At 37.4% G+C, this 16,433-nt stretch overlaps 1 protein-coding gene across 4 annotated transcripts; it reads right to left on the bottom strand.

The window, feature by feature from the left end:
* Positions 1–7,430: 7,430 nt before the first annotated feature.
* On the bottom strand, positions 7,431–13,460 carry abtb1 (ankyrin repeat and BTB (POZ) domain containing 1). Of its 4 annotated transcripts, XM_067527736.1 has the most exons (13): positions 13,192–13,460; positions 13,006–13,084; positions 12,099–12,161; positions 11,955–12,010; positions 11,690–11,834; positions 11,343–11,502; positions 11,170–11,215; positions 10,568–10,684; positions 10,283–10,395; positions 10,091–10,189; positions 9,801–9,968; positions 9,478–9,678; positions 7,431–8,501 (listed from the first exon to the last, which is right to left on the bottom strand). In XM_067527736.1, the coding sequence occupies exons 5-13, from the start codon at positions 11,791–11,793 to the stop codon at positions 8,295–8,297; spliced, it is 1,215 nt and encodes a 404-aa protein (XP_067383837.1). In that variant the 5' UTR covers positions 11,794–11,834; positions 11,955–12,010; positions 12,099–12,161; positions 13,006–13,084; positions 13,192–13,460; the 3' UTR covers positions 7,431–8,294. The 4 variants fall into 4 exon arrangements, with proteins under 4 accessions (XP_067383837.1, XP_067383835.1, XP_067383836.1 ...); XM_067527734.1 differs by lacking the exon at positions 13,006–13,084 and having other exon boundaries at positions 13,192–13,459; XM_067527735.1 differs by lacking the exons at positions 13,006–13,084; positions 13,192–13,460 and adding an exon at positions 12,454–12,993.
* Positions 13,461–16,433: the final 2,973 nt, after the last annotated feature.

Below are 16,433 nucleotides of genomic sequence, written 5' to 3'. Positions count from 1 at the left end.
GTGAGAGATAACAAAAAGTCTTGTGTGTTTGTTCAAAACTGAGACAACTCGCAGAAACCCTGTGAAATGAATTGTGCTGTATAAAGTTGACATTATACTGCCCTTTATCTACATAGATTTTAAATTTAGCTACATCATTTCACTTCCATCTTGTAATGACAGTGTTTTCCTGAGACTGTTGTAGGTTTACGGATATATTTTGTCGGATCATCTAAGATTGGGTCTGAGATTGGCTTTAAATTCATGATGATCATAAACTGCATAAGTGAGGCACTTTTAAAAGTGAAATTACATCAGTCCAGGACATCAGTGAAAGACAAAAAACATCCAGAAAAACAATATTTTTAAAATGTGTGAATTACTTTTATTTTATTAATGCCTTATAACATGCTGTGTTTCCCCTGGCCAATAATTATTGTGGATTACAAACGTCTGCTAGTTTTGCTTTTCCATTACAGACACTGACAATAATTTGGGAAAATTATTCTCAGCACCAGTGTCTAAAAAAGGTCCACTGAACCCTAGCTTTTGTCCTGCTGAGCAGGGAACTGGGGTTATGGAAGGACACACATCAATCAATGATACACTGCAGGGCAGAGACAGAAGAAGTAGGTTAAGTATGTACCAGTAAGCCCAAACTAGAAACCTTCATCAGGTCTACTTCAACAGACTGTCCTCTAAGAGCTGCATTTATTGGCAACATATTTATAGGCACTATTGATTCACTTTGTTAATGACTTGTTGATGTGGAGAGTAAAGATAAACCCAAAACGTGCACAAGATAGTAAGATAACTTTACAGTCCCATTAAAAATCATCGCTGTGAAGTTTGGTTGCACCTGAACGCATCACAGCAATCTCCAGAAAAAAAAGATCAAACAGCAACAGGGAACAGGCTCTTATCAGCTACAAACACAGGAAACCGGGTTCAAAGGCCAAAGCAGTTTTTTTTTTTTTTTTTTATTGGCAAGCATAACATTATTTACTGACGTTGTTTTGAAAGCAGTGTTGAAATGCTATCTTTTTTTTTTTTTTTTTGAGGAAGCATCATGGAAAAATTCAGGACTCAGCATTATCTCAAAGGAAAGGCCAACTGTGGTCTGTTTATGTTAGAGAATAAAATGAATTAGTCTCCCTAAAATTGCCAATGACATTATGAACTGTTAACAAAACCTTTATGAATATAAAAACAAACACGTACTTTCACTGGGACTAGTACTTTGTGTGTTATTTTACCTGGAATCAATGATTGCTCTTAAATGAGGTATTTTTATTTATTGTAGAATCTGCTTTTCTGTGTTTGGCTTAATGTTTATCAGTGACTGGATGCCAGTACTGGACAACACGCTCAGGTCAACATGTCCTGTCACATCTCATCAGGCTCCTTAAGAAAATGTTGGATTTACAGCTATTGTCAGCTGATGGTCTTTGTTTTTTTGTTAAACACAACTTGACATTACACACACATACATGCACACACACACACAACTAAGACCCTCCCAAATACCATAGTGTAATTCAAACTCTGCCTGGTGTGCATTTAATATCAGTTTGAGTGGAAAATCACCAGCCTCTCCATGAAACAACTTCTTAAAGAGACAGTCTCGCTCTGTTCACCCCCTGCATGGTTCTCCACAACCTTTGTGATAGCAACTGGCAAAATGAGTGACCTCTTTGTCCAATATGTTTATGACCCAATACATGCGCTGAATGCAAACCTAATGGCATTCCCATCCCCCTCAGCTCTAAATATGTAAATAAGAAATGATATCACACTAATTCACTGAAAGTGGTGAATATAATACACTTTAAACCTTCCTAACCTTTGCATGTATGCACATGCTAGCAGGTAGCTAAAAGCACTACTGTGCCTGAGCTTCACAGTGCTGCCAGCATAAGTTTTAAGATTAGGAAATGACAAGTCTGATATCCTAACAGGTCAAACTGAGTTTTTACAACCTAGCAACCCAAATGTTGGTCTAGCTATTAGTTTGTAACTGATCTATGATGAGACAGTTTCTAAAACTCTTATTTAGAACTAACTATTCAGTTCATTTAATTTTTTTTATTCAACACAGAGAACTACATGCATACGTCTATTTGAAGACTGTTGGACTTTCAGCATCTTGGGAGAACATGTTAAAACATAAATGTGTATAATCTATGCCAGCGAAGCTCATGTCTGCAAGAATCAACATGTAGTTCATTACAAACAAGTAGTGTCTTAATCCAGGGCATCGCCCACGCCAAACAGATGGCACGGCCACGTGTGGCATGTAAAGTCTGTCAAAAGTCTACCAATACAAACCACAATGAATAAATAAAAAGGTCCATTAATGATATTACAAATGAGTCTTGTTCTGTTAACAGTGAGACTTGTATTTGGTTTAATATTAAGAATTGCCAAACCAAGAGAGCTGTTTTTATATTGAACTAAAAATGAAGCAATATAATTAGAAGAACAGGATGCCAGTTTCCTCATTTTTGTGCTGTGTTTGTGCTTTAGCCTGCACATTTCCTCATTTTACTTAAGATGCAGTTAATGTTAATCTTGTGAAGCAAAGATTGTTCGCAAAGCTACTGAATCCCCTTAAGTTTAAGTGATGGTTTCAGTATGCAGGAAACAAAAGCATGGTCAGCAGATCAACTGCTTACTCGGGAGAACCTCGGGAGGAAATGGCCAGGAAGGAGGAAAGTGACTGAACCCTCGCTGTTTGTAACTGTGACAAAAACGAACCTTGAATCTAAAGTAGCTCAACACACACAGCAAGGAGCAGAGGTTCAATCTAACTGATATCAAGTTTCAATAGCAAGCACGCTATAACATGGTTATGTTATCTTTTGCAGTTTTGTGGCCATCTCCCCACAAAGATCAGCCTGATTGTTTGCACTGAACAGTTCAGCTGTTACCTGGATAGATTTAGCCTGTTTCTTTTAGAGGTCAGACCAGTCACATGGTAACATGGTTATCCTTTCTCACATGCAGACACTGTTTGCGACTCTCTCTCTCTCTCTCTCTCTCTCTCTCTCTCTCTCTCTCTCTCTCTCTCTCTCTCTCTCTCTCTCTCTGTCTCTCTCTCTCTCTCTCTCTTTCCAGAGCTGGCTGTGTTCACTACAGGCAACCTTGTGAGTCACCTTAGAGATTTATATTGTACTTTACACAAACAAGACAGACACATGATGAATGAGCAGAGGAACACTCAGATTTCTAAAAGAGCCCACTATCTTCAACAAAGTTGACTCCTAAGACCACCTCTCTGTTTGCTTGTGTATGTCGTGGCTGCTAATATTTCATGTGAGCATGTAAGATGTAAGTAATCCCACATCACATTGGATATGTTAGGTGTAAGAATCTTGCGGTCGCAGATTTCCAAGAGGAGTTTCCTTACAGAACATCAGTGATAAACAGAATTCCTGGTTGATTAGCTTTAGGGTCATTCAGCGTTAATGAATCTGTGTAAGCATCCTTAGGCTGGCATGTGAATGGGTTGACAGTGGAAATGTGGAGGAAAGTGACTGGCTGTCGAATCCCTCTCATTACAAGACAATCCTATAAAGAGATCTGCTTGGCGGGAACCTGTTGTTCAGATTTGTGCATGTGTAGCTTTTACTGTGCCATCTCTTACATAATGGTTGGCTGGGACTACGCCATACTGGCTCAATTCCTACTGTAAATCTATCTAAATGAAATGTAAACCCAGGCTAATGTGGTGCCCATTTAGAACAAAAACAACAACATCCAGGTGAAAATGATGCATGTGTACGTTAGGTGGTGTGTTTGTTTCACACAATGATTGTTTTTCCTGTTGATTGATAAAACATAAAATGATGAAGCGAGAAACTGTAAGAGAGTCTTAGCTTTTTTTAGATCAGCCACTGGCTAAGTATGAGCTTCTCTCTGTCTCTCTCTCTCTCTCTCTCTCTCTCAGGTGGTAATCCCTGACAGTAAATCAGGATATTGGCAGTGGCAACAGCAGTGGGTTACTTTATGTCTTCTGTCACCCGTGGGGACATATACAAGGTGGCAAATGTGCAGGTCTATCAATCATGGAATACAACACACTGTGGCTAAATAAAAGATCCAACATGCAGTACTTGTATTTACGTAACATTATTGCCTTAAAATATGCTTAAAGTACAAAAAAAGCATTATGCAGAATGGCTCATTATAAATAATATATCTTTTATGATTGCTAATGTTGCAGCTGTTAAATATGGGATTAAGTGTACTTTATATTGTAATAGTTACAATAATCGACAATAATACACCACAGTCCTTTGCTGATTTCATTACAATTACCTGAATCTGAAAAGTAACTAGTAACTATAGCTGTTGAAAAAGTGTGGAGATAAAAAAGTGCAATTTTGATGAGAAGTTAATTTGTATAAAGTAGCAAGTGAACATAATTAATCAAAACAAAGTCAACTACACATACACCTAATTTCCAAAAGCTCATGTTATCAATTCTGTCAGACCACTATTTTTGTCCCATGTAGAAGAAAATGTTTGAGATGTGCATGATGTTCCAGAAATGACAAGTAGACAGATGGTATGAAAATCACAACCTCGAATGTTCTGCACATTTTCCATTTGCCACCTGAAGTTTAATTTTATGCAAAATGAAGCAAAAGCAAATTGAAAGAAACTATAAAACTAAGTTTGTATGTAGCCCCAGAGACACTTTGGATGTAAAGGGAAGATAAAGTGTCCAAACCCTCAATGCGGTCTAAACTCGAACCAGATTATAAATTATCCTTGAGATGTTAGTATTGGGAAGCAGATCTAGTGATCTTACCTGCATTTATTACACCACACGCCCAGGAGTCAAATTAACACTCAAACAGATAATAACTTTATTTGCAGGAGAGAGAAGAAATATACAGAAACCAGAGTTTGGGCAGATGCCTGTTCGAACCAATATCGCTGTGAAGTCTCAGTAAGATACCCTGTAACCTGAATCAAGAGCCATTTGTCTCCGTCATCAAGACACTTTTTTCACAAAAAACACATAGGAATTGTCAGTGCAACAAATGATTTTTTAGAGGCTGTACTGGAACATGATAGAAATAATAGTATCAGGAATAATGTGTGTTTGGTGTTAGCCATGAGCAAAATTTAGAATAAATCACGTTAAACGTTGATTTGGGGTCAGAGGACACAGAAGCTCAGTGCCTACAGTTAGGTTGATATATGCCACCTCAGAGTGACAATTATCACTGAAAACAATGATTGACACTGATTCTGAAATGTTTATTCTGAGTTTTTAAAGGGCTCAGCTTGCAAACTGTTTTAGAAAATGGCGCTTATGCAAAGATTTTTTTTTTATTTTTGTTGCTGAGTCACAAAAATGAACAAACTGGCAGTGAGATGTGTGTATCATTGCAAAAGAAGTTGGGCAATTAAGCAGATGAGACAAAAAAGTCTACAGCTGTGCTATATCTGAGCCAGTGGTGCTGTCACATTCAGTTCTAGTATGTCTTGGTGTAGCACACTAACATGCTAAAATTGGCAAATTAGCACTCAACACAACATAAAGTGGAAGATAATAAGGGTAAGATGATGGAATAACATTCATTTGACAGGTACTGTGTTTTGTCCTAAGCAAAAAAAAAAAATACAACAAAGATTGAGTGAAACTCTTTAACTGTCAATGGTGCTAAATTAAAAGTCAGTGCTTATAATTTTAGATTGTGTTTACCCAGTATCATGCTGACCTCTGATCATGCTGACCCCTGTCTACTGTCTCTCTACATTAAAAAACAAGTTGGAATTATTGTAATGGCTCATTGTGCATGTTCATCTTTCTATGTCCATATTCATTTGCTTGACCTAAATCCCAAATAAATAAGATTTTCCCACCAAAGTCCGAAAACACATGGAAATGATAAGTAACAGCCATAAACCATTTGTAAAGAAAGCTTACTAATGGTAATAACTAATCATGGTGTTTATTCTTGTCTTCGCCAGCATGTAAGGCTTTAAGCGGCTGGGCTGGGAGCCAATGGCTTTGTTGTCTAACGAACAATTGTTTTGGCTGAACTGCACTTGCAATGTGTTTTAAGAGCAGCTCTGCTCCCTGCTCGGACTAAGCTTACCCCCTGTTCAGAGCCTCACTGCTCCATTAAGGTGACGTACAGCTTTGTCTTCACTTCCAAGACTCTTTGAAATAAATGTGATGGAGCCCACAGAGATGCCAATTATAAACTATGGAGCTGTAGTCACTGTAAACACATCTAAATCACTGCTAACAATGCTTAAGTATGCTGCCCTTTTAACTCCTTTGTCAACTTGTGATGTATTAGTAATTTTAAAAATGTCAAGCTGCTCCATTCAGGAAATGTTCCCATGAATTCAGAGACATAGGTGAAAGATTTGTTTTCCACAGTGCAGGAAGTGCTTTTATGTGGAAATGAACCACAGTGATAATAAACTGAGAAATGGCGCCACCTTTAGGTGGATCTAAATTTGAGTTTATACAGTGTGAATACATATCAAGGCTTTTTCAAAAAAAATGAAACAAATGAAGAGCTTTCTCTTTTTAAACATCAACAATTGACTAAAAAAGCAAAACCTTCGTAGAGCTGTAATACCAAGAGATCAGTTTTTTTAAACTTTACTAATGTCAGCAGGCCTACATGCTCCCAATGACAATCTTAAACAAGCTGATTTTTACTTTAGCTTGTTAGTCTGTAAATTTACAAAGTGTACTCCCCATGTAGCATTTATATGCATTTAAACAACAAGTCCTTGGAACTAAACATCCATCCATCTAATAATTTAGTTGTATTCCTAGCACATAACTGTAATCATCAATGTACTGTATTTGTCAACAACTATTATTTGTCCTTGTGGGAACACATAAAAAGAGGATGGTGACAAAAAACGAATGGCAATGTAGTAAAACAGTGAAAAAAATGTGTTAATAAGAGATAAATAAATATTACCACTCCATAGTGTCTTTATAATTGGATAACACTAAATTAGTGTTTTTATTATGTTTATTAAAAATATTAATAGTCTTTTAAATGGCTGGACAGAGGAAATTAAAGTGGTCCTAATAGATTTAGCTGATGGGAATGTCATATTTTTCAAATTTTGAAAAAATGAACTTCTATTCCAAATTTCATGGCTATTGGTTCTACTGTAGAGCTATTTCATCTTAACCTAAAATGGCACTAAAGGAAAAGTCTTGTGTCTCTATAAAATGTAATAGGAATCCAACAACTAGCTGTGGTGATATTTCAATAGTTAAGTGGAGGACTATCCTACAATCATTTCTATCCCACTCTTCTAACCGTGAGATATATTCGGGAGATGTATGTTGTATGTTGCATAAAATACTACTCGTGCTAGCAATAGAAACAAACAAATAGACAGCAGGTATTTATCTGCAGCATGAAGCTGAGAGATGGAGAACAAAACATTACACATTTTCAGTGGCAGAGTTTATATGCAGGCAGTTTAGCAACAGTTTAATTTCAAATGAGCTGTCTTACATGGCAAAAGGGAATAAACTCTAGGGAAAAATATTTTTACATAAAGTGCAGGAGTACGTCGAAGTAACAAGTGTAAGGATTCATTCTAGATGAATGACACTAATGATACTAAATAAAAGCTGCAGGCAGTTCGGCAATACCTTACCTGTTTCTGGGAATCAATCGCATAATAAAATTATATTTAATGTAACTTCAAGATAAGATTTGTAAAATACATATTTTACTTAATAAATAAATGCTTATGGTTTCATCTTGTAGCTATAATTCGTAACTGTGAGTCCGTACATTGCATGGCCTCATTTGATTCATGCTTTCTTTTAGCACCAAAATGAAAATTTCACTATCAAGTGTTTGCTAAATGCTGAATTTTGTTGGGGCAAAACTATACTTTAAACTAAAAATAATTCTGAAAATAACTCCATGCATCTGCAATGCAAAGATAACACACAGTTTTGTCAAAACTCATGTTGGAGAAAGTTAACAATAGATTCACATGATACATGGTACCATCATTTACCATCTTTATACCTTTACTCACATTTAATGTGTCTCCCTCAGACAGGCTTTATATACAAAACAGAAAGAATTGTTTCTGTCTATACTGCTATAACATCAGAACTCCTTTCAAAATATATATTCTGTAGAATATACTGTAATAAAACCCTTAAACACAGAGAAGCATGTTTTCTCATAAGCTACTGTTTTCTTTCTCACTACTAAGGTTTGCACCATTATACCCCCCCTTTTCAAGCCACCTACACCTCACAAAGTAGCTGCAGCCACAAACACAACCTGCCCTTAGCAGTCAATATTTATGCTGGACAGCAGCTCCTCCAAGGCCTCCAGTTTCTGATTGGCCTCCTCGATTGCGCTGTATGTCTGCACATTGCTAGCAATGTGGTAGCGGATGTCGTCAACTAGAGGGACTGAGTCGGTCTCGTGTCGCTCCTCCAATGATGCAGCGTCCTCTCTTATAATCTCAGCAAACTCAGCCAGCTCCACGAGCTGTAACAGACAGGTACGACAGGTAAGCAGGTGTAACTTTATCATGAGGGTTAAATGAGTGTGCGGCTATCAGGGGCTTCAGCTCAGAGCTCTTCTATTGTGAAAATTGGAATATATACAGTTTTTTAGCTCCCAAAAAACAAACACAAAGAAGGTTATAACATGGCCTCAGAGCTCAGTACTGAATGTAAACACTGGATGTACAAAAAACACCTTAGTAGTGTCAGAGTCATAAGCACTTAAGTGTAGACCACTAAAGGTTCACTGGCTCACAGCTTAAGACAAAGTCCTAGTTTTTTACTTATAAGACAAATGTTAATATGATTATTTTTGTGCCTAATGACTGTCTAGAAAGACAGGTTTAGAGAAAGATATGACATGTAAAAAACATCCGCCAGCTGGGACTCGAATCGTGGAGGTTGCAGTTATGTGGTATGCATCTTAATAACCACTGCCAGATGACCCACATGGGGCCATTTTCTAACACGGCTTGCATGTCCTTAGTACAATTAGAAAGGTTTCCTTCTGCAGGTTGCACACAGTCAGACAACAAAACCCAAAGTTCACTAACTATTTCATCTTGACAAACGTTTACCTACGAAAACAAAACACTTATTCTGAAAACATCTTTATGGATGAAAGTTAAACTTCCATATGCGGTCAGCTAATACAAAGGTAGAGACAGGGGGCAGTGAGCTTAGTATGACATAAAGACTGGGAACAGCTGGATTATAACTAGCCACTCTTTCCCAAATGTAAAAAACAGACTACCAGTACCCCTAAAGATGAATAATTAACATATCTAAATTGGTGAATTCGTACATAGCCAAAAATATAAAGATTATGTCATCTTGCAGTGTTAGGAAGTGGGGCTATTCTTGGCCAGGTGCAGTAACTTTTGCAGTGCTTCCAGTCTGTATGTTAAGCTAAGCTAATTATAACAACAGCCCCCTCTAGTGTGAACACAGACACTCACGCGCTCAATGATCTTGGCCATGAACTCTGTGCACTGATCCTCAAGCCGAGAGAGACGGAAAAGCTTGGCTGTCTTCCACATGTGAAGGACATTATCCTCACATATAGTCTTAGCGAGCGTTTTCCCACACAGACGCTTCAGCCCTGGCAGCAGATACATGTCTGCCACACACAGAACGTCCAACACAGTGTCCATCATTAGCTGGAGAAAAAACCAAGATGTGCATAAAAACCATTACCAATGTTGAGTATGAAGTCTGCATCTCTCATGCACAACTCCACAAAACAATTTCTTTATAAGTCAGTCAAAACTTTCACACTAACCTCTGTGCAATCAGTGTAGATGTAATACATGACGTGGATAAAGATTTCATGGGAAATATTGTGTAAAGTGATCACTGGGGTGCTGGGCTGGGACTGCAGCTGCTCTCCCTCACTGAAGTGGTCCTCTAGTAAGGCTTTAAAGTAATCACTACGTCCACAGAAAAAAGCCTGGAGACACACACGCATAATAAACCTATGTAACTAATATTCACAAGAGTGACAGGATCTGGGTGGAATGTGAGTGTCAGAAATGACACTGAGGAATGTTGTGTGAGCTTTTTCGTTCATACCTTATGACATAAGAAATTGTACCCATCCACTCTAAAGCAGATATCAGGGTAAGTAGAGATACAGTCAACTCTGTTAAATGGAAGTTCTCCAAATCCAACCTGAAGAGAATCAATACAAAGACTTTTTAAAATGTCTAATATTAGCATATGTCATGTAGTTAACTTACATGTATTCATGTATCATGTTTTTACTCTTAGTTCAGTGGGCAGAGCAGCGTCTGCTAGCTGAGCCATCTCCTCCTGAAGTTGACAACTCTGAGGCTCCAGGCTGAGAACTTTCACACAGATTCCTGGCTTGTTGGACACTTCAGCATAAACATAAAGAAAGAAAATGAACAAACACACAACATTTGGAAATAGGTTAAATGAGTCATTACAGTACAATTTTGTATATAATGAGAATTGAAACGACTCTGTATGTAATACAGGTATAATACATGTTATCAGTGTAAAAGTGAACCAAGAGAACGGTCTTACCAAATTCATAAACATGTTTGCATTTATTCTCCAGCTCCTCTATGAGATCTATCATTTTGCACTGTTTAGCCAGTCGTCTGCAGTCCTCCACAAGACTTACATCAATATCCATTCGTCCTGTAACATAAAGAAAAAGCATAATGCTAAAAAGAATGTAATTCTAGTTGCACTCACCACTTTTTATTTAATTCTATTTTCTTATTTTATTTACTTTTTATTTTATTTAACACAAAGTATCTTTCTTATCTAAGCTTTCTTCGTTTTTAAACCAACTTTAATCACGCTGTAACTGTTATCCTAACTGGGCTGTTAGCACTCCTTGTTAAGGAATGCCGCCAACGAAAGTCAGAAACCTGTCTGTTTTTTAATCTGTTTTTTAACAAAACATCCTGAAGCTTGCCTATTGTGACAAATATTTTTTTAAGTTTGTTTTTTTCGTGGGAGCCATTAATAAATACATTTAGTGCCACTAGCGGTAAGACACCTTTAAGCACAGTGAGTGAAAATCTGGATTTTAAATATTCACAATTTTTAAAAATATTGATTTTAAATTGAAACCATTTATTCTAGACAAGGGAAACTGTAACCATCGGCTAACTTACCTGTATAGAAATATTGCAGGATGGCTCTAAAGGCTGCAGGGTTAATCTGAAATCAATAAACACAGACTGACACATCACATTTGTATTGTACTTTCCAGGTCAGAACATAACAAACAATTGTGAATCAAACAGAATTTATTTATCAATTTAAAAAGTATGTAGAATTTATCTACCAAGGGGTGTTTGAGGGTGATCAAGTTCTTCTGATTCCACTTTGTCTCAAACATTTCAGTGAAGTATTCCGAGCGTGCACTGAGAACACATCGGTGGGCTGGAAATGTTTGTCCATGAACAAGAAACTTGACGTCGCTATGCTGACCCTGCTCAAGTAACCTAAAGCGAATACACAAAAGGTTTGGTGAGCATTAGATTAATCTACTGTAATAGGTGGTTCAGCACATTTGCAACTCATTCTCTAACTCACTAACTGTTTCTTATAAATATAAACTTCTATAACAGATGAGGAAAATAGAAAAGTTGGATAATTTGAATTAATAATTACCAGAAACTTGACCCTTACATGTGCAGAAAGTAGTTAAAGTCATCCCTCTGCATGGCACGGACACTGACACACTTATATTCTTTGAGTAGTCGTCGAACAGAGTCATTTAGGGAGCCGTACATACACCTCTCACCATCAAACGTGTTGGCTTCACACTTGGCACCTGAAAGTAAAGCCCAAGTCAAATCCACAGATCATTCTACAAATTAACAAATGAAACTGTAATGCTCAGCAGAACATCTCTTTATAATAATGCACCATAAGCAAGAATATACTATCTTACCACTAGCCAACAAGTACTGGACCAGCTCCTCATGACCACAGAGACAGGCATAATACCTGAAAAACAAGCACATTTACATTTCAAGAACTTAATGATCCTATGTCAGGTCCAGAGATCTGAACTACTTTCTTAAATGGCACTTACAAAGGAGTACTGTCCCATTTATCTCTTACATTGAGGTCCGCGTCTCTTTGTTCAACAAGGTATCTTAGAGAGAGAAGAAATTTGGGGTTACGATGAAAAAGTGGAGTCTACATGGTCTCAACTTACAGTGTATAAATTGTCAAATGAGTATATCATAAAGCTGCTTATGCATATTTTATCTTTGCTGCAACATCTAATTATTTAATTAATACAAATCTAAGCCAAAAAGGTTTGCCAATGAACACCTTGACCTTCCACAACACTGACTGAGAAAATATTTTGCGGGCAAACTTAGGTCGAGCTGGTCACAAAGAACAAGAAGAACTACATATTGTGTACAAAGGGAACTGCATACCAACATGAAAATGCCATCGAATTGGTGATGTTAGATAGAGTGCGCATCGTGATTTGGGACTGCTTTGCAACCCTCTGGAACTGGACAGGTTGTAATTATGGAGGGGGAAATGAATTTCTACATATATCAAGGTGGACCACAAGAAAGCCCTTGACATCAGACATATCTCTATGCCAAGACATCCTAAAAATATTACTGAGCTGAAGCAGCTGGCAAGTATTTGGCAAGGATATTAATGGAATTGGATCAATGTACTGTGCAAGCTTAACAAGTTATAAATTCTTTTTCTTGATTCACTATTACTCTCTTGGTAATAAGCTGTTCATAATAAACCAGTCTGTCCTAAAGCAGATGAAATGTCCCACCTCAGTCAAAGTCTAGGTGAAGTTGTTGTTAACCTTAAAGCTCGCAGCACAAAATTCTTAACACACCATCGTATTAAGACCATAACACTGTCCACTGTAACAAGTGAAAACATTGGACCTTGTCTACAAACGTTTGCTAAGGGTCAATAAAGTTAATGTTAATATAAACCCTGCGTGCTGTGTTTACCTCCTGTCTGCATAACGATGCAGTTAGCTTTGGGCTTAGCTGCAGCACTACAGTGTAGAGCAGGCCAGACAGGGACAAGCTAAGGTTTCACAGGACGGGAACGAGAAAACACAAGCTAAAAAAACACCATATAAAATACATTTAATTAGATTTTAGCACACGGGCACAAACAGCTGGATAATTTACCTAACTCTACAAATGTCGCCCTTTCTGCAGCTACTAAACAATTCGCACACATCCATGATCCCCTCGGTGTTTTGGTTCCTCTGTAATGCATTGAGACGGCCTGTCTACCGGACAGGTGACCGATGGCTTTGTGTGTCTTCAAAGTTTTCTCGGTGGACGCACAGAAATGTGTTTCGCTGCTTCTTGTCAAGTTGTTTACGAACGACTTTCGTCCCCTGTTTTGGTCGACGAGAGCCATGCGTCACGTGACCACGGTGCTCATTTCACTTGTATGTACACAATAGCGGAAACCCGAGAACTCTACGCAAGACTAAATTGTATTTATTTACTACCAGTCCTGTTTGGTAAATTTCCTTCCACATTTAGTACATGACTTGAATGAGGTGATTTAAACAGTTAACAGGTAATTAACGGAACTCCAGCGACGGAGGGTTACTGAATGTAGCACATGTCATTTATTTAATCATATTTTTTTTTCCAGAAGCTTAAACACTCAAATCGGGCGCAGAGCTTTCATCGTTAGTTTGATTAGGTTTTTCACATATACCAAGCGGATACTGAACGGCCTTACTGGGGACACACGTATCGTTGTTAAGTCCAGTCCTTCGCTTGATCAAGACTAGACAAACCAGATAAATCAGGAAGAACGTGTCCTGTTTCATATCATGTTCAACTTCCAATGATTGCGAATCTAGTATTTTGCTGGTAACATGAATTATAAATGAAGACAATCAAATGAAAAAGCATATCAGCAAAATCAATGTTGTACGATTTCTAGTTATAATGAATGAGTTGTGTTTTCCTCCTTTGTATCACAGATATGCACTTTCAACTCACCAACTTTAAAACTCAAACAAAAATGTGCACAAAACATATCTTATTGTTACAATATACTGAATAGCTGGCAGTGTTGGGAAAGTAATAGAAGATTTGTGCCTAAGTACTTGGCATTGCTTAGAAATACTGTATTATTTTAAAATGCTGTCAGGTCCGGCAGCTTTTATCTTTTAAGCTGGCAATAGGCCCCACTGCAAGGAACTAATTAGGTGAGTTAGTTCATGCATCTTTTGTTCTCAAGCTCATTCAGACCGACTACCTGCAATGCTCATTACTTCTTATACTTCTTACTTCTAATAAGAACTATTACTTCTAATTAGAAGCCTAATTTGTGTTGCTTTGTATAAGTAACTCATTTGTTAGTAGATATATATATATATAAGAGTATATATAGTATATAATGTATATATAGTATATATGTATATATATACGACCCTATGGTCAGTAGGCAGCCTCTGAGCCACTGCTGCCAAAATATACAATTGATTTTAAAAAACTTTCTTGTTTTTACCCATGCATTTCACTGCCAGCACTACACTGTCATTTTTAAAAGAGCTTAACATCAAGGTCATCTTCGGTCTCTGATACTTCACTCCTGTCTGTCAGTGACAGGATAGAGTGAATTACAGTTTTCTTTGTACCTGTGACAACTCTATCAAGTAAGGAATGCTGGGAATCAGTTGTGACTCTTTGTCAAAGGTGGAGCGCATCTTTTCTACCTCAGGAAGGTACAGATTGTCAATCTTAAAATATAACAGTGAAGTAGCTTTACAAGTGCTTAAATGGTTCTGACCTGCAGGAGAAATTGTCTTCTGTCATGGCACAATTCGTTCAGTAGTCTGTATACTATAAGTTGACTTTTTCTTAATCTTCTTGACAGAAAATAATCTGCACTTAAGTGTTTTCATTACAAAAAAAACCCAACTCCTGTTTGGAATTTAATCACTTAACATATCCAGTCTTGTCATACCTGTACTGTAGGTATATTCAGGCATGGAAATTCTAGTAGCTGCAAATGTAGACCTCCTTCCCTTTCGTATGTGTAACATATATATTTTGTATGTGCCTTTGAGTACAGGACGTTCCTGTATGCTTATTATGTTCTATGAAAAATTATAAACAGAAGATTTTGTTTTAGGAGAAAACCCATCAATATGAGTCTAAGTTGCAACATACTCCAATGGTAATTTATAGGTCTTTTAATAGCTGTGGTTCATAACACCACAGTAGTAAACTCTTTGCCACAGGATATTTTGTCTATTTGGCTTTGACCACCAGGAAGGCCTCATGCAGCTCATTCATGTCTTTCTGAGTCCCATGATATAGTTTCACTGAGAGTCAGGCCTATCTATATCCTTCAACAGAAGCAGCTTGGTAACTTACACACCCTCATCTCCTGTAACATGCCCTATCGTGACATAATACTCTTAACATAATACTAAGTTAAGAGACATCTTGATAGAGCAAACATCCTGCCTGCTTTGAAATTGACATTTCAAACTCAATCAGACCCATTCATATTCAGAAACAGATAGAGTCATATCATAACATAACATCAACCCACTAAGCCGGTAGTCTTGAAAGGAGTCAATCAGGTTGGCCACTCCACTCCCCATCGCCCATGAAAACAGCTTTTAGCCAAGTTGTTTGATGGGTACAAAAATATTACAATCTGGTGAAATAATTCAGTATTTATAATATGATCAACTTTACCAGTAGAGAAACATAAACTTGTCATTATATCCATTCCTAGCAGTTGCTGAGCTTCAGAACATAGTGAAATGTTTTAATTCAACCCCTCAGGCATTTTTTTTTCTTTCCTGCAACAACTGTAACAGCTAGCAGGTAGTTATGATCAAATAGGAGTAAACAAAGTAGAATGAACAAAATTATGTCTCAAAATCATGCCATTCATTGCTTGTTTCCTCTGAAAGCCACCTTTTTTTTTTTTTTTTTGCTTCACTGTGTCCCAACACTGCAAATTACACGTTTTACTTTAACCAGTGTTGTCATCTGTATCTGACACTTTCATCAGTCCAGAGCTCTGTGTGATGAATGAAACTCTTTTCAGGCGTGACACACACACTCACATTTTAAATTGCTTTGTTTTAAATGTACAAAACACAATTCAGTGGAATACAGTCAAATCAAACGACCAGAATAAACATTACACATGATTGTATGAGGCAAATAGTTACTCTGTAGTAGCGATGGTTGTGCAATCAGTCTCAAAAGAGCCAGAGCACGATTGAAAAGAAAGCAGTTGAAAGGACAGACCAGTCTGTTATTTACAGTATGTTGTCAAAAACAATCGTAAACACATATGCACTAAACAGAAAGATTGAGAAAGCACTCATGTAAATTCATGGCTGCATCAATAACCTTGGCTCAATCTACTTTCTGTG

The sequence above is a fragment of the Channa argus genome, chromosome 13 (genome assembly GCF_033026475.1).
Source record: "Channa argus isolate prfri chromosome 13, Channa argus male v1.0, whole genome shotgun sequence".
Lineage (NCBI taxonomy): Eukaryota > Metazoa > Chordata > Actinopteri > Anabantiformes > Channidae > Channa > Channa argus.
Note: the sequence above shows the minus strand (reverse complement) of the source record. Positions and strands in the feature narration are given on the sequence as shown.